Below are 19,263 nucleotides of genomic sequence, written 5' to 3'. Positions count from 1 at the left end.
CCTGTAGTTTTGGATAAACAATTGCTCCAAAAAAGTAGAGAGACATTGCTTTAGGGTTCAAAAAGAAATGTGTTAAATGCGCATGCTTTGGGACTGAATTCGTTAGGCACTGATGGTGAAAACGTAATCTATTTACTTAGGAGATTGCTAATGAAATTAGGTCCACAAGTAAAATTTTCACAATAACTACAAAAGCATGTTATTGATTTTGTGAATGCCTCATTCATTTAAACCAAAGGTATGCCACCTTATAGAAAGTGATAGAATATTTACTGGATTGCTAACTGCAGTATCATGAAAACTGAATTGATATTTTCATTTAAATACTAGTTTTTCATAGCTATAGCATCATTCTAAGTTTCATTTCTTTTTGTGTTCATGGTTTAGAGTAAAAGGAATTTGCAGAGTGTTCAGATCCAGCATCTTTCCTAAGCCCCTCTCCACCACCCCACCTTTATCTCAACCATTACTTTGGGTACTTTATTTAATGTCAGCAAATTGAAAGGATTGATCAAGAGCATCCAAGAGCTGAGAAATTACTTGGTTTCCAAAATCACATGGAACACAGCTTAAATCCATGTTGATCAACAGTGTTGATAAGAATACATTTATATGTGGAATTTCAGATTCCTATTCTGTCTGGAGTATGGATTTTTGCAGGAGAAGCAAATGTGTGATGTTGGCTATGTTTCAGGATTTCTTTCAGGAATACTTTGGGCAATAGCTACTTGCTGTTGGCTTAAAGCTAATCACTCTCTAAGTGCTGTGGTCAGTTTTCCAATCATCACTGCTGTAAGTAGTTGAATTGTTTTTCCAATCCTGTTTCAAATATAAATCTAATTTCTCTGAAACATTCTTAATGAATTACTAAAGATTGTCATAGAGTTTAATTATTTAGAAGTACAATTAATATCAATAGATTCAGAAAAATTGATACTCTCTAATCTCTCTGTCTTTGCTAAGGAACATTTCTTATCTCATTTTAGCAGATTTGTTCATCTGTACCTTTCATATTCGGACACCTTTTTATTTTGCTTACTTTACCTGATGCCATTATGGATACATTGTAATTTGCTAATTATAGCAATATTAATACTTATTTGCATAGCAGTAATAAATATTAAAAAGTTTGTGTGTATATGACCACACTCGAAAGTCAGAAGTTGGCTCATAATTTGTTTCTTTTTAATTCCATTTCTAGTACCCTAAGGAACTAATCTCAATAGAAAAAAATCTATTTGTTAATTAAAATATTGTTTATCATAAATATATTACATTAAATAAAATCATTCTATGGCACAAAATATTGCAGGACCATCAAAATGAAATGAAGCCCATAAAGAAAAGCTGTAAGAAGTCTTCATTTTTTTACTGCATATTACTTAATGTTTTATTTAATGCTGAGTTGGTTCAAACATGGTTAGTTTTTCTTGACAATTGATAAATTGTTAGGTCAGCTTCCCAATACACTGCATTTACATAGAACATAGTCATACAAAAATATCCAATTTAATTAAAGTTTATTTTTATTTAAGGGTCCAGGATTTATAGCTGCAATATGGGGTGTCTTCATGTTTAAAGAAATACAGGTATGTATGTACCATGTTTAAAGAAATACTAGGCATGTACAAGAAGGGAAAATTTAGAAAATAGTGTATATTCATGTAAAAGGTATTTAATATTATGTTCATGTTACTTTTTAAAAGCTGCATGTGACTCATAAACCCAGGAAAGACACGCAAATAGATTTGACAAGTTAGATGCTCAAATGTTATCATCCCTAATTAACAACTACAGCAAAATGCCAGTTATACTTATAAAGAAATATTGAATTTCTCTCCACTCCACCCTCAGTGGGAAAATGACTTAGTGGACTTCAATTTCCTTCAACTTATTTTACTGAAATAACCGAATACAATATGATAGAGGTAATTTTATTAGGGTACAATATGATAAGTAAGGGGAAATATTTTTCATCCCAAAGGTGAAAATATCACTTGAGGCAAATGGAATTTGGGAATAGATAACTCTCTTTCTGGGTTATCATATCAAACCAACAACGTTTTAGGAATGCACCATGCTAACAGCTGTCTGCTCAACATTCCCTGCCCCACAGAGTCCATTCCCTTTCAAATGTAATGAAGGCAGCGTAACATCACATTCATCAGATAGTTCTAGGAAATGCGTATGGGTGTGGGTATGTGTGTGTATGGGTGTATGTGTATTTTCATTAAAAATATTTTAGAACTTTTCCCATTTACCTATTTGATGGAAAGTCTTCATTTGAGGAGTGTATATGAATAGTACTTTGTAATTATTTTTATTAAACATGAATCTGAAGATTCACTGTCAAGGGGTCATAGACAGTACTTTCTGTCATAATGATTTGTCATAATAGCAAATAATTTCTGATTCTAAGAAGAGTTGATGTTGTTAGTCTCTGGGTACCATGAACAGAATCATATTTCTAGTCGATCTTTAAAAGGATTGTTTAATTTTTTATATAAGGCCTAAATTTCAAGCATTCTAAATAAGCTTTTATTTTAAAAGCTATAACTTTATAATACAAGGAAGGTTTTCAGATTAAATAAGCAAATATGTTTAGAAAATGTTTGAATCATGATCTGAGTTTTAGAAATACAGACGAACAAAATATAACATTTATAGGCCTTTAAGTTACCTTTATGCATACCTCTCATTTATTTTAATTAGGGTTACTTTCCACAAAAAAGTCACTCTCTATGTCCAAAAAAATGTTGTAAATCCCTCTGCAGTTATTTCATTTTTTCTCAAAAAGGGTAATGATTTCTATTCAAGAATTGGGTATTATCAGGAATAAAATCCTTTTTATGAGATCCCTTAAAAGTGATCATAATTTATTGGTAATCATGGGTATAAAGTAGCACACAAATTTATTTTATAGCATTCGTGTTACTACTACAGTAATGCAAATTGAAAATCCTTTTACCTAGATATCAGAATTCCCTTGAAAGAACACTTAACCATTAAGCCTTGTGTTAACATCTCAGGGTCCTCTGAAAGGATACTTAAAGACATTCAAATAAAAAGAAATTTAAACACCTTTAAAAAGAACAAATGATACGCCATGACCAAGCAGAGTTTAATTCAGGAATGCGAAGATGGATCATATATACAAATCAAGTAGCGCAATTTATTACATTGTTATATAAAAAGAATAATCCTTATGAAAATACTGAAAAGGTATTTACCAAAATTAGAAATCAGTGTTTAGTTAAGGAAACCACCTATTAAAAAGCTAGGAGTAGGAGGAAGCTTTAATTGATAAAGAATGTCTATTAAAAAAAAAGGAAATACATACCTATGTGAAACATAAGACTTCTCTATAAGTGAGAAGTCAAAGATTTCAAACATCACTGCTATTATTCAATATTTTCTGGAGATCTTAGCCAGGCTAGTAAGACAAGAATAAGAAATAAGAAGAATAGGTAAAGGAAAGTTAATGAGAAAATTATCATTTGCAGATAATATTATCTGTTTTAAATTTTAAGCGAATCTTGACATCCAATGAGGTAATTTATAAAGTGCTGAGATATAAGAAATATAAAAGTAATAGCTTTCCAATATAGCATCTTAAATAAATGAGGGAAAATAAATTTAATAATATCTAAAAAAAATGTTAAGAGCTGTACCAGGTTGATATAATCTTATTTTACTGCAAAAATTTACTATGGGACATAAAAGAAGACGAGAACAAGTGTTGGGAAGACACACCATATTTCTGATGGTCAACTAGGTCAGTTCTTTCCATTTATATTAAATATGATTTTTGTGATGTCCTGGTAGAGTTCTTCCTGGAACTAGAGAATGGGTTCTTAAAGACTGGTGAAGTCAATATGTAAAAATAGCCAGAAATATAAAATAAAAATCATGAACAGTACAAATTTCCCACATTTCTGAAACATTTAACTTACCTAGAACAGCCTTCCTCATAAAAGAACAGGCTTTGAACATTGAATATTAGACCTTTATAGAGTTCAAAAACATTAAAGTCTGTCCACAAATAAAATGTAAGGGATATCCAAAGGTGCTTATCATTTGATGCAGATGACTAATTGCCTCTTCAGGGCTGCTATAAAGAAATTTTAAAATACTTTGCATGCCTGACAGTTTAAGAAAGAGTCATAAACTAAACTAAACTTCAGATTTCAGTCTAAAACTAAAATCCTATAAGAATTCAAAAAGTATTTTTTAGAACAAAGTCAAATCCTCTAAACAAAAAAGCAAAACAAAAACACTTACCTTTATGATTTTTAAATCCTATCAACTATGTATCTTGAAACAGTACTTGAAGATATGTATTTAAAAGTCTACAATTTCAGGGCAGGCCACAGTGGCTCAGTGGCAGAGTTCTCCCCTGCCATGGCAGAGACCTGGGTTCAATTCCCCGTGCCTGCCCATGCAAAAAACAAAAACAAAAAAAAGTCTGCAACGTCAGAAGCAAAGACTCAGTACCTTTTGTGTGCAAGAGTTTAATGATTTTGTTTAGCTGAAAGGACATCCGTGCATCAATGGAATGCTTTGCACTTCTGGTGTTCTTGATACCGGATATCTGTCACTCTTTGGGGAGTTTGTTTTATAATTTTACATTTTTGTCATTTTAAGCTAGATACATAAATTATATTTTTACCAATGTGCTTCAGTTAAACTGTTGCTATTGCCCAAATATAATCAGTCATTTCTGCCAGAATAATCTCGAGCTCAGGGAGGAGACTAGACAATTCTGACAGATTTTAACCTTAAAGGGGGAAAATATTTTACTGCTTGAAAACATTATTCTTCTGTTTTACATAGACAATAAATAGAAAGCTTAGCAAAGCATTCACAGAATTAGGTCATAAAGTACTGTTAATTGAGGTCCCATATATTGCTTTGTTCTTATTTAAGTAATTGCATCTATGGTTTAATAATTTACGAAATATGTTTGGAAATCACCTGAGTGTACTGATTCTTTGAAGAAATATTTATTTTGAGTGCCTACTCTGTGCCAGTGCAAATATTAGTATCTAGGTAATGTTCAAATCTTAAAAACTAAGAAAAAGGTATTAGTTAACCAAAAATCTTAATGCAGAATTTGAGTTTCAGTATGTATGTGTGTAAGTGTGTTTGTGTGTTTGTTAAAATAACCTGCTTAGTATTGGCAAGGCTATGTTGTGCTGTCTTTCATTTGTAGAATTTGTAATCAGGTGATTTCTAGGGGTGTGGCTCACGGTGATTCAGGCAACTGGCCTCAACCTAATTTACAGAACCTGTTTCTGGTTATTACACAAAGTTAAATTAATCCACTCTAACCCAATTCCTCATTAAGTTGTAGAAAAAGTCTATACATTTTGGGAAAGTGTGGGCTATGTATTAATTGGCATTACTTTTAATAAAAGCTAATATTATTATCTCATTATTTTAAAGTCTGAATGTAATTTTACATCATGTATCAAGAACTAGAGAGGCACAAGTCATGTTTTACTTTGTGATGTTCAAACTTTGCATTAGAGTATCGGGCTCTTTCGTTAGAAGGATATAGACAAATTGTCAACAGTTCAGAGGAGAAAAGCAAAGATAAACGGAGCTTGAAACCATTCCATATGGAAAATGGTCGAAGGAGTTAAAATATTAACTAGGAAAAGAGATGCCTCGGGGGACATTGAGAGTTAATTTTCAATTGTTTGAGGGCTCATTTTGTGGAAGACATCTTAGAGTCAATATGTTGGTATCCCTAAAGATAGAACTTCAGGAGATAAAGTATTTTTACCTAACACAGAAGATATTTCTTCGTTAATCCAAAGATGGACTGGGCTACTTTGGGAAGTGGTTCTGTGTTTTCCATCTTTGAAACTACTGCCCTTAAACATAGTCATTCTTCAGACCTCTTGCTGTTTCTTCCTTGCCCTTCACATGCGCTTCCACCTCTCTATCTATGGAAAGTGCAGTCACCCCCTTATTGTTTCCTTGCATCCATTTGGCTCCAATCTGTACCATTCTGCAAACACATGTGAGCTTTACAAAATGCAAGGCTGTTCTTTTCACAACACCCAGTTTCCCTTTCCTTTAACCGCTCAGAAAAATAAAACCCAAGAGCCTTCACATCACTTAAAATATCCCTTTATGCTCAGACCCATAGCCCTCCTAGCTCATCTTACTCCAATTTACTCATATTGTTCCGTTCACACTGACCTTCTTTCCGTCCCTTGGAAAGTACCATACTTTCTCCTACAATAGGGCTATGTACATAAAATTCCTTCTACCCAGAATCTCTGCCTGTTTCTCCTGCCCAATGCATCGGTATTCGTGGTTAGCACCCTTCGTTCCCCACATCAGGTGAGTTAGTATTTTTTGTAACACACTCTCAAACAACCATGATACTTTGCTTATGAATACCCTTCTCACTTTGTAACCTTCTTTTATAGCATTATTTGATTAATTTCTGCCTCCCATGACCGTTTCTGCTTGCTATTTTGACCCCAGCACATGTTGGCTCGGAGGGTGCCAGCATGTAATTACTGAATGGCAAACTAGTAAGGTGTGTGGATTCTTACGAGGACAGCCTGCGTGACCACTTGGACAGGTAGCAAAAGAGCCTGGGGATGTCTAGAGCAGGTGGGGAGTAAGATTCTTGGCAATCTTGAGGGTCTGTATTTTTTGTGTGTTTTTGATTTGGTTTCTATGACGGTTATTTTGTTTTATTCAGGGTCTTCAAAACTACCTGTTAATGATATTTGCCTTTTGTGTCATCTTGACTGGAGCATTATGCACGGCTTTTTCTAAAATTTAACAATCCCAAGAGCAGCAGATGGCAGCAGTGGTTAAGAGAACATCTCTGCTCAAGTCAGAGAGACGGCGCCAAGAAGAATTCATTTTCATATTACAAATGGAACTCATCCACTCTTGAAGTTGTAAATGATTTTTTCCCCTCAAATGTGAGAATGATGGAAAACTGAGTTTCAGTCAAGTATAAAAATGGAAAATTCTTCTGATGAACTGTATTTGAAGGTAGGACTTAAGTGAGTGATTAAAATGTCAATGTTCTTATGGCATTACATTTAAGAAAGGGCTCCTTGTACCCCAATGCATAATCATCATAGCATAATTTAGAAAACCATATGGAGCCCATTTACAAAGAATTTACAGTCCACCTTTCCAACTCATTAATCAAGAAAGGCAGAAATACCTAAGGGAAGAAAAACATAGTCTATAATAGAATTAAATTCCAAATTATCTGGATTCTCAATAAAGACTATATCAAGGTTGGTAACTGAATGTTCAAAGGGCCATCTCACTATTTTTAGTGAAAACTTACTTTTATTTCAAATTAGTAGTGCCCAAATCTACCTCATTCACTCATTTTAGCTTTAAATTATTTTAGCTCTAGATAAAATCCATCCTCAGAGAACAAAAACTTTCACCATTTAAGATTCATGTAATACACACACACACACACACACACACACACACACAAAAGTATACTGTTCCAAATTTGAGGGAAGATTCTAGAGTCACTGAAGTGAGGTTCTAACTTTCCAGAATGAGAATTTTAAATAGACCAACAGTCTTTCAGATGTATGATTTTTTTTTCTGAAATTCCTAGAATCATTGTTGTAACTGGTAATTTTCCCATTTTCCTTTTATGTAAACTTGTGGTTTCCACTAGGAAAGGGAAAATGACAGACATGCTGGTTTTATTTCTTTATGAAAATTAAAATGGAAATGCTAATGCAATGTTTATCACAATTTTTCCCAAACTCATGAGAGATGTAAATTCTACAAACTCTCACTTGTTAGTACATGACACTGCCGCAGAGCAGCATTTTGCTTAAATGAGTGGACTCTGGAGCCAATCTACCTGAATTTAAATCTTCTGCCTCTTCTTAGTTGACTTTGGACAAGATTTTTATTTATTTATTTTTTTATTGAGAAATCTTCACACACATACAGTCCATACATGGTGTACAATCTGTGGCTCACAATATCATCACATAGTTGTGTATTCATCACCATGATCATTTTTAGAACATTTGCATCACTCCAGAAAAAGAAATACAGAGAAAAAAAGAAAAAACTCATGCATCCCATACCCCTTACCACTCCCCTCTTGCTGACCATCAGTATTTCAATCTACTCAATTTTTACCCTTTATCCACCTCTATTAGTTATTTAATTTTCATCCTTATTTTTTTTTTTACTCATCTGTCCCTGGATAAAAGGAGCATCAGACACAAGGTTTTCACAATCACATGGTCTCATTGTAAAAGCTATATAGTTATACAGTTGTCTTCAAGAATCAGGGCTAGTGGAACACAGTTCAACAGTTTCAGGTATTTCCCTCTAGCCACTCCAATACACCATTATGCACAACAAAAGAGATTCTCTGGGTTGACTCTTAGGCATAACTATAAGTAGGCTTAGCCTATCCTTTGCAGGAATAAACTTCACAGGGTTGAGCCTCAAGATTGAGGGCTCAGCCTATTGAATTGGTTGTCCCCACTGCTTGTGAGAATATCAGGAATTCCCCAGATGGGGAAGTTTGATATTTCCTCCTGTCTCCCCGGTCCCCCAAGGGAACTTTGCAAATGCTTTTTTTGTTCTTTGACCACATTACTCTGGGGTATATCGGGGCATCACACAGAACTGTACAAACCAACAGGATCTCACACCCTATCCAAGATTCCATGTAATTATGGTGTTCAGGTAAACTGACCTACAAGTTAAATTAGATAATATGCTACCCAAAATACAAATTTTGCACTGAATGAGCGTCCCTCCCTTTGGTCTTGCACAGAAGTTGAAGTTTGGAAATAGGGACCATCTCATCCTTTACCCAGTATTCTGATTTACCTTAGTCCTATCCAGATCAGCTTCATTCATATCTCTAGTCAAAGTCTGATCACTTTTTCAGCTTTCTTAACAGCTGAATGGGGTACTGCTGACTTTCATAGCTTCAAAGCCCTAACTCTGAGTCTCAGGTGTCACATAAATACCCAAAGTTCCAGGGAAGGACCAGGTTATATACAAATAGTCATTTTCTTAGAATTTAGAAACCACAGTTACAACTCCTGAGTATATGTGATTGCTGTAAGAGCTTACAATCAAGGTGCCTTTACAATAGGTCCCAACCTGATAACCCATGCTCTAGACTTCAACTCTGCGAGCTGGTATATTATAGTTAGTCCATATGAGTGAGGCATGACGCTTATCTGTCTTTTTTGTCTCTGACATTTCATTTGACATATTGTCCTTAAAGTTCATTCACCTAGTTGCATGCCTCACAACTTCATTCCTTCTTGCAGTAGCTCAGTGGTCTGTTGTTTGCAAACCCTACAGTTTCCCCTTCCATTTTTCAGTCTTTGTACCCTCAGGCCACCTCCATCCATTGTACACTGAGAACACTGCAGCCATAAACACCAGTGTGCAAATTGTACAAGGTTTTGCGCCTCTACATATTAGATTATTTATTTATAAAGTGGGGAATGATAATACCTTTCTCACATGGAAGGCTCAAACTGGTTAAATTCTATAAAATAAGTTCAAGAGTGGCTGGCACTTGGCAAACACTATATAATTGTTAACTACTATGTGTTGCCTGAGATAGTAAACAGATGTCTATAGATTGGAGACTATCTTCTAAGAATTTTATATCTCACCCTTCATCCAAACAATTATACTTCTTACTCTGTCAATACAGCTTAACAATGATACTGGTGTCCCTGCTTAAATATTGATTGCTAACATAGATAAAATATTTGACTTTAAAATCTTATAAATTATTCGAGTTTGCTAGCTGTTGGAATGCAATATACCAGAAACAGAATGGCTTTTAAAAGGGGGAATTTAATATGTTGCTAGTTTACAGTTCTAAGGCCAAGAAAACGTCCCAATTACAACAAGTCTATAGAAATGTCCAATCAAAGGCATCCATTCAGGGAAAGATACCTTGGTTCAAGAAGGCCGATGATGTTCAGGGTTTCTCTCTCAAGTGGAAGGGCACATGGTGAACACAGTCAGAGTTTCTCTCTCATCTGGAAAGGCACATGGCTAACACAACGTCATCTGCTAGCTTTCTCTCCTGGCTTCCTTTCATGAAGCTCCCCAGGAGGCATTTTCCTTCTTCATCTCCAAAGTGCTGGCTGGTGGACTCTGCTTCTCGTGGCTATGTCACTCTGCTCTGCTCTCTCTGAATCTCCCATTCTCCAAAATGTTTCCTCTTTTATAGGACTTCAGAAACTAATCAAGACCCACCCAAATGGGTGGAGACATCCTCTACTTAATCCAGTTTAACAACCACTCTTGATCAAATCACATCTCCAGAGAGATAATCTAATTATAATTTCGAGCATACAATACTGAATAGGGATTAAAAGAAATGGCTGCCTTTACAAAATGGGATTAGGATTAAAAAATGGCTTTTCTAGGATACATACATCATTTCAAACCAGCACATAAATAAATAAAATTCACCTTAGTTTACCTTTGAAATGTCATTCATGATACTGGTAAACTGAATAGACTGACATGATACAAAAGCTATTTTCTCATTTAGATACATTCTTAGAGTTTTATATTTGGTAGTATTTAATTATTCTTTAGTTGAGTTTGCCAATTTGTATGGAAACTTTTAAATGTGAAGTATAGCAGTTGCAGAAGAAAAATGAAAAACAAAGTTCTTATCAACACTATATAGTTTCTCGTACCAGACGATGCCTATAGGGTTAGTGAGAGTGGTGTGGAAAAAACAAGCTTTTCCAAAATGGTTACCAACAAACAACTTAGTATTTAGAGGTCCGTCTAGATGAGCGATTGCCAAATCTACTTCCTTTGCTCACCTTAAGAAGTAAATGCCTCTATCTCTTGAAGTTTTACTTTTCCTTCTTGTCTATTATGGCCAAATTCTTGTGTTTCTTTTATTTTTACTATTCATTTATTTATTTGTTTGTTTGTTTAGAGAAGTTGTAGATACAAAGAAAAATCATGCAGAAAGTACAGAGATCCCATAGACAGACCCCTTTCCAACAGTTTTCCTAATTATTAACCCTTTGCATTAGTGGGGTACCTTGTTACAACTGATGAAACAATATTATAATTATATTAACTATTTTTTCATAGTTTACATTAGGAGTCACTGCTTGTGCTGTACAGTTCCATTTTTTTTAAATTTCTTATTCTGATCACATTTACATGACCTAAAATTTTCCCTTTTAACTGCATTCAAATATATAATTCTGTTGTGCTATTATCATCATCATCTATGACCAAAACTTTTCTGTCACCCCAAACAGAAACCATGTACCAATTAAGCGTTAACTCCCCATTCCCCATCCCGCACTTCTTTTAATGTTTTCTGGTTTAGCTTTCTGTCTCAACTCTTTCTGTCACCCTCATCTGGACTGTGGAGTTTCTGCCATCTTGTGGACACAGAGGGCACTACGTTAAATAGGGAAGCAGCAGCTCCGAAGGCTGGTGTCCAAATCATGGAAATTTCCAACTTTAGGATCACAAATTCCTAATGTGTGCCGAAAGATTAATAGTACAGCATTTCCCCTGATGGGTCAAATGCCCTTTTATTCCTGTTGTACCAACTTATTTGTACATATAACAAATGGTAAATAAACTGTAGTTTATTTGTAGACATTTATAAACCTATATATATTAATATTCATAGATCTGAAAAACACATCAAGTAAAAAGGGAAGGTTGTAGAATCATGCGCACAGCATGATATCACAAGAAAATGTTTATAAATCAAAGTAATATATACATTATATAAATGCATATTTATGTGAAAGAACAGTGGCTGCTTCTAGTGAGGGTGATAGTGTTAAAATGGCAATATGGTGGGGTCAAGTTGATCTTTAGCATTATCTTTAATATTCTAATTTTTATGGCAATGAGTTTATAAATGCGTTCTTCAATGTGTGATAAAGAATCGGTTAAAAAAAAGAAGTGGTTAAACGTCAAAATGTTAAGGTGATATAGTCTGTATTAAAGAATATTGGTCTGTGTTTTCTTCTTATTCTTTTCAGTACTTTGAAAATCTAAAAACACATGCATGAATACACAAAGACAAAGACCACAAAGTTGTTTTAAAAATGTGTCCTCACTAAAATGAAAAGAACTTAAAAATATCTTACAGTTTGTTTTAATCAACTTTAATGAGGTAAATTTGCATGCAATAAAATTCACTCTTTTAAAGTGGATAATTCCATGAGTTTGCAAATATACACACTCAAGTAATCACCACTACAATTTATATATAGAACATTTTAATCATCCTCAGAAGTTCTCTTAAAACCCTCAGCAGTTAATCCTGTTTTGGGCTAGCAGTGATCTGTTTTCCGTCACTCTAGATTACTTTTGCTCATTCTAGAATTTCATGTAAGTTGGAGTCATACAATATGGATCCTTTTGTGTCTGGTTCTTTCATGTTGTAACTATTTTTAAACAATTTTTACTAGTCTGGAATTAGTTTTATAATCCATTCTCGATGATCTGTTCTCGAGGGAGAGAGCAGATATTTGTATTCTAAGTAACAAGTGAATTGCAAATGATTAACATTTGAAACTGTTATAATAGATTTAAGTGTTTGATGTGACATGTTCCACAAATACATTGTTTCAAATTAATTGTTCAGATCTAGTTAAGAGGAATTCTTAGCTACCTTTGAGTCTGTCCCCATTCTATAATATTCTCTCTTGAGGGTCTGTAACATATCAGGCAGACTGCTCAAACTAGGTCATCCTCCATTTCCTACATTTTGAGAAAAATGTTTCTGTTGAGTTTCCAACAAAGACCTAATGGATTGTGATCTCTGGGCCTGAAGATGTGAATTTGCATTTTTATAAGTACCTAGGTGATTCTTGTCACATGATTGCCCTACATTTTCTACCTTTAGTATTTTAAATTAAGATTTAGTATTTTAAAAGGTTTGGAAGAGCTGAGTTTTTTAAAAAAAGAAAAGAACGATCCTTCTTCTACTCCAAGAGAAAGAAAAAAAAAAAAGAAAGAATAAGTATCCATTAAAAATATTATGAGGAACTTACAGGAGAGAAAAATAAAATGCTTAAAAGCCACCTGTTAAAGTGAAATTCTTTTGGCCAAAACATTAATAATAATAACTGGGCATCATATTCTCTCTCTTCTTTTTGGTTCAGAGCACTTAACTTTCCCATGCTAAATCTCCTCCAAGAGACTGGGGACCTGGTCTGTCTTCATTTCAGAATCTGCTGAATAATTACTTCTTCCTCTAGCAATAACATAATTCGTGTTGACGAGATTCCATAAAAACCAACAAACAAAAAAATCCCAATTTCTGAATGGATAGTTTGCAACACACCTAATTAAATAAACCACTAAGTTTAACTGGAAAGGAAGATGAAGATAGTTTCTTGGGTGCAGATATTATGCTGCAGCAGGATTTTGCATGTAACATCAACTTTCCACGGGGTTTTTTGAAGAAGCTCACAAACCCTGCCAAGACACTATTTTTGTTTTTTCTGTTACCAATAAGGTAGTAGTAAGCACTGGTTTTAACTCATTCATTCCTTATATAACTAAAGAATTTATAAATCTGTCCTCCAATATACCATAAAGTTTTTGTTTTTTTGTTTTGTTTTGTTTTTTGCATGGGCAGGCACCGGGAACCGAACCCGGGTCTTTGGCATGGCAGGTGAGAACTCTGCCGCTGTGCCACCATTGCCCACCCACCATAAAGTTTTTATTGTTTGAAATTAACCTCAAATATTTTTTTCCAAAAGAGGAAGCTTAATCGTTTCAGGTCTTTTAAAAAATATTTGGGAGTTATATTGACTTCATAGGCATTATCAGTTAATATGACTGTGAACTCCTTGAGGTAGAGGTTGTTTCATTCATAAACAACAGATATTCTTTATAATCCATGTTCCCAGCCCAGCTCATGGCACACAAGAAAAAATTTACTTATTGACATGTACCTTGAAGGGCAGCTTTAGCTTTGCTAAACTCAGCTATTAGCTCTATTTGGTTTGTCATAGATTCTCTAGGATTTTTTTAAATAGATAATCATGATGTCAGCAGAGAGTTTCATTTCCAGTCTGGATGCCTTTTATTTATTTTCCTTGCTTTATTGCCCTGGCAATGATCTCCATCGCAATCTGAATACAAGTGTAAGAAGGAAACCTATTTCACTCTGATCCTAGGGGAAAAGCACTCAATCTTTTACCATGAAACATAATGTTAGCTTTAGTTTTTTTCACCAATGGTCTCTAGAAGACTGAGGAAATTCCCTTCTATTCCTACTTCATTGAGAGTTTTTATCATTAATGAGTGTTATATTTAGGGAAAAAATGCTGCATCTATTGAGATGATCATATGGTTTTTCTTTTTTACTCTGTTAATATGGTGAATTACGCTGACAAATTTTCAAGTGTTAAACCAACCTTGCGTCCCTGGGGTAAATGCCACTTTGTCATGATATATTATCCTTTCTGTATATTATTGGATTCAATTTGCTAAAATCCTGTTAACAATTGTTGTTTTTATGTTCATGAGGGATATTGGGCTATAGTATCGGGATAGTGCTGGCCTCAAATAATTAGTTGAAAAGTATTCTCTCTATGTTTAGAAAAGTTTGTTTAGAATTGATATAATCCTTCCTTAAATATTTGGTTGAATTCATCTAAATCTCAATTTCTTTAATTAATCTAGCATGATTCAGGTTATTTCTTTCTTCTTGAGTGAGATTTCTGAGTTTGTATCATTCAAGAATTTGCTCATTTCATCTATGTTGTTGAAATGATTGGTATCATTTTGTTAATAAAATTTCATTATTATCCCTGTAATGTCTTGTAGGATCTGTAGTGATGTCTACTCCCGTTCTTGATGCTCCTTATTTGTTTCTTTTCTCTTATTTTTCTTGGATACTGTGGTTGAAAGTTTATAAATTTTCTTGTTCTTCTCAATGAATGAGTTTTAGGTTCCCCTGAGTTTTCTCTATTTCATTAATTTATGCTTTTATTGATTCTTTCCTTTCTTCTGCTTGCTTTAGTTTTAATTTGCTCTTATTCTTCCCCTCCCCTTTTTTCTGGGACTCTTAATACGTATATATATTAGGCCATTAAGGTTGTCCTACACATCACTGATTCTGCACTCATTTTTCAGTCACTTCTCTCTCATTTTGGGCTGTTCCAATTAATCTGTCTCAAATCCACTAATCTGCAGGTGTCTAATTTGCTGTTAATCTCTTTCCATGTATTTTTCATTTCAGACATATTTTTCATCACTAGACGTTTTACTTTGCCCTTTTAAATATTTTCAATGTCTCTTCTTAACATGCTTATGCTTTCCTCTACCTTCTTAAACATAGGGAGCATATTTATAATTGCTGCCTTAATGTCTTTGTCTGTTCTGTCAACTGTGCTAGTTCTGAGTCTGTTTCTCTGAATTTATTTTTCTCATCATAGGTTGTTTTCTCCTGCTCCTTTGCAGGCCAATACTTCGCATTCAAATATTCTGGTATTCAGATGCGTCTATACTATGCTTCTCTATTCTGGCTGTGAGAACGTGAACTCTTCCAAGCTCTATTTCATTTCTGGGAATTTTTCTATCTGCTCCTTTCTAGTGGTTCTTTACCCAAACTCTAGTATATTCTCCTACACATGTGTTCATCATTACAAGACTGAAAACTTCAGTTTCAAGGGTAAATACTCTGCATGGATGTTAAACACACACACACACACACACACACACCCGCCCCAGCTCTAGCTTTCTCTTTCTCTCTCTCTCTCTCTCTCTCTCTCTCTCTGCAGCACTCTCCATTCTGATACTTTGCCACATATATTCTATTTGCCTTGGCCTCCCCAAATTCTCAACTCTGTCTACTCAACTCAGAATGACTGCTGGGCTCTCTATTCCCCTTACAGAAGGAAACCTGAAAACTTTCTTTAGGCAGAAAAATTGGACAATTCAGCTCAATTCTTTTGTTTCTCCTTCTGTCAGGGATCGATGTCCTCTGCTGCCTGCTGTCCAATGTCAGGAAACCATTGTTTCATATATTTTAGCTATTTTAAAACTCTTTAAGGTAGAAGGCAAAATCTTTTTCCCATTAGGCCTTCTTGGCCAGAAGCAAAAGTCCTCTTATTAGTATTTTTTGTTTTTGACATGGGCAGACACCGGGAATCGAATCCAGGTCTCCGGCATGGCAGGCGAGAATTCTGCCACTGAGCCACTGTTGCTGGCCCTCTTATTAGCATTTTAATGGCAGCTGCACTTTTGTCATATTTTAATGAGTAACAAACATTAAAAAAATGATTGGGTTTCTCTAATCCAGTGATATATACCAGACAATGTACAAAATAAGATGCACAAATCCAATCTGTTGCTACTTTTAGTGCTGGCAGTACCACTGCTAATATAAAACATTGGCTAGCCTGAAAAGCATTAAGTAGAAAAATTGAATGTTGTGAAGGTCTCAAAAAGTACCTCTGCTGCTACAACCGAGCTGCAGGTTTCATTTTTCAATGTGTGGGAAGGGCATACTTCTCTTCCTCTAAGAGATGCATTAGTCTGTGTCCAGTGATTCTTTCGGTTTGTTTATTTTTAAGAAATTAATTTGATGACCTGACCTGAAACATTGTGCAATAAATTTTAGGCAGAAGTCTCTATATAGGAAAAAAAAAATCTGTGACAAGAATTAGATAAGAAAAATAATAATAGGATTCTTTAAAAAATTTTTCTTATTGTTGTCAAATTCTTCTAGTAACAGAGGACATCAGACTAAACAGTTTTCTTGAGTCACCGAAGTCCTCACGTGGGAACCCATGTCATTTTGTTCCTATTGAGACAAACTATCGGGAAGACAACTCTATTCTCTGTTTTAAAGATCCTGAGGAAAGCAAAAATAAAATTAAAACAGAGTGGGACTGTGTGTGATGTGACTTGTTGATTATTTATTTACACTGATGTTGGAGTAAAGTTAGCCTAGAGCCACAAGAGAGAACTCTCTAGAATAGGAAAATGCCAGTTTCCTTTAACTACTTCTGTGTTTTATTATCAATGTTTGAAAAATCCTGGTTGCTAACACTCATAAGCAATTTTGTGGTATGTACTTCTTAAATATAAAAATAATTTAAAAGAATACATGTTCCAGTTTAAACATTTACTACACTATTTGGTAAAACCGTTCTGGTATGACTGCTTTGTTTTATGATGTGTCTGAGATTATAGTGAAAACAATATGTTTATTATATGTGCACAAAGGAACATTCAATTCTTAAGAGGCTTTTCTCTGGACCATACCTGGTATGGCAGTAATTAGAATTTTCTTCACTTAAGTTGAAGTCAAATTAAGTTCTAGATAAATAAAGGAGCTTTATCAGGCTTTTATCATGATTAGGCTTAAGAAGTTTTGGTGCAGTCTGAAAGAAGTTCAATATTCTCTCTACCCGTAGTAATGTATCTGCTAGTTGAAACTTACTTTGTCTTGCCCTTTTCAAGACAAGGAAAGCATCAGTTGTCACATATTTGACTGGGCACAGCATTATAGTATTTGTGGCCACTTCACTCATGAAACATTTTTAAAGTACATAAAATGTTTCATTCTAAAATCAACATTCCGTAAATTTTGAAGAAAAAAGCACGTTAAGACTAATGTTCAAAAACAGTGTTTCTATTTGGTTCAAAAATATTCTATAGTAAGAGAAAGAGGTTTGGGGGAAATTTTTTTAGGATTACTCTTATTGAGGCAATTAGTGAAACATAGAGGTTGACAGAACATGGGTAAAAAAAGCACTGATTTATGTAAATTGAAGTTATAGCTTTTCAACAGTGACTAATAGAATTTTCTCTTGTGGAAGTGAAGGGAATAAGGAGAGGAGACAGAGAAGCAAGTGGAAAGTTGCCCTTGTCTAATTTTGCAAACATTCTTAATTATTTAGTTTTCTTTTTCTTTTTCAACACACGTATACCCACAGAGAAGTTCCTTCATCTCTGTCTTAAAGCCCCAGTACAGAAAGTGGAAAATTTTCAGTAATGACTCCAATAACATGCTGGGGAAATGGCAGTTAGGAACGTTTCTTTTGAGAAACTCTGAAGGCTTTAGGTCTAAAATCTCATAACTGACAACCTGTGCCAAAGGGTTTAGCATCTGAGATGAGGCTGAAAGCAAATTGCAACAGGCTATTCTAAAGAAAATATGCTTAAAGAAAAGTTGAATTGTTAATAATAGTTTTCATCTGTTATAATTGATAGAACTCATTGGATTGAATTAGGATAACTGGATTCCACAAGGAAAAAAAGCCTAGGGAAAATCATTGGACACCCCTGATTTCAATTTTTTTTTCTTTTTAAAAAATGTTTTTTACTGTGCACATAATAACATTCAAATTTAAGTGTTTTAAATATGGATGTTAAAAACATTCTCGTCAACTAATATATTTATATAGATCCAGAATTTTTCTCTATAATACACACTTTGCTTGTAAAAGCTGGTTTGTACTATGTATACTATTTTGAAAATGTATTGTGGATATATTTTCATATCCATCAACATTATTACTCCCAAATACAACATAGCATGACACAGTATGACCATATGATTCCTATCTTTTGTTGTCTGGGCATTTCTTTGGATAACAAAAGCTTCTCTGTCCTGCAAAGAGCCTGACTAGGTTAGCTGGTGTCCTCCAAAAATTTACATTCACGCAGACCCAGAGAATGTGGCTTCATTTGGAAAGAGGGTCTTTGCAGATGTAATTTGTTAAAATAATATGAGGTCACATAGATTAGAGTGGACTCTAAATCTGACATGACTGGTGTCCTTATAAGAAGAGGGAAATTTGTGCCCAGAGATGGAAGCGCAGACAGAGAGAGCACCATGAGACAACTGAGGCAGAGACTCAGCGATAAGTTTCTACAAACCGAGGAATGCCGGGGACTATCAGAAAGTGGGGAAGGCCTCGAAAGAATATTTCCCTACAGGCTGTGGAGAAGGCATGGCCATGCCAATACTTTGATTTCAGATTTCTAGCCTCCAGAATTGTAAGAATAAATTTCTGTTGTTTTAAGCCACCCAGTTTTGGGTAATTTGTTACAGAAAATTACAGTCCTTGGAAACTATACAGGGCCCATTCTACTTGGTTTGTGTGAGATGTCTTCATCCTCCATTTTCTTTCTCCCAGAGGCCACTGAAGTAAGCACAATGCTGTGTTTGATTTAAAACTGGAATAAAAATTGTTCTTTTTAAACCAAGAGGAAAATGAATAA

At 34.5% G+C, this 19,263-nt stretch overlaps 1 protein-coding gene across 6 annotated transcripts in view; it reads left to right on the top strand.

Annotated features, from left to right (window-relative positions):
• The window catches only part of TMEM144 (transmembrane protein 144), a 42,579-nt gene extending 25,494 nt beyond the window's left edge, over positions 1 to 17,085 (top strand). For 4 of the 6 annotated variants that reach the window (XM_077139685.1, XM_077139683.1, XM_077139682.1 and 1 more), the window contains 3 exons: positions 695 to 792; positions 1,536 to 1,589; positions 6,725 to 11,654. In XM_077139685.1, the coding sequence (XP_076995800.1) occupies positions 695 to 792; positions 1,536 to 1,589; positions 6,725 to 6,808 (236 nt within the window). In that variant the 3' untranslated portion in view covers positions 6,809 to 11,654. Of the gene's footprint in view, positions 1 to 694; positions 793 to 1,535; positions 1,590 to 6,443; positions 6,602 to 6,724; positions 11,655 to 16,759 lie in introns of those variants that run through there. The other 2 variants (XR_013167459.1, XM_077139684.1) reach the window with 2 other exon arrangements.
• Positions 17,086 to 19,263: the final 2,178 nt, after the last annotated feature.

This window comes from Tamandua tetradactyla, chromosome 22 (genome assembly GCF_023851605.1).
Source record: "Tamandua tetradactyla isolate mTamTet1 chromosome 22, mTamTet1.pri, whole genome shotgun sequence".
NCBI classification, from domain to species: Eukaryota; Metazoa; Chordata; class Mammalia; order Pilosa; family Myrmecophagidae; genus Tamandua; species Tamandua tetradactyla.
Note: the sequence above shows the minus strand (reverse complement) of the source record. Positions and strands in the feature narration are given on the sequence as shown.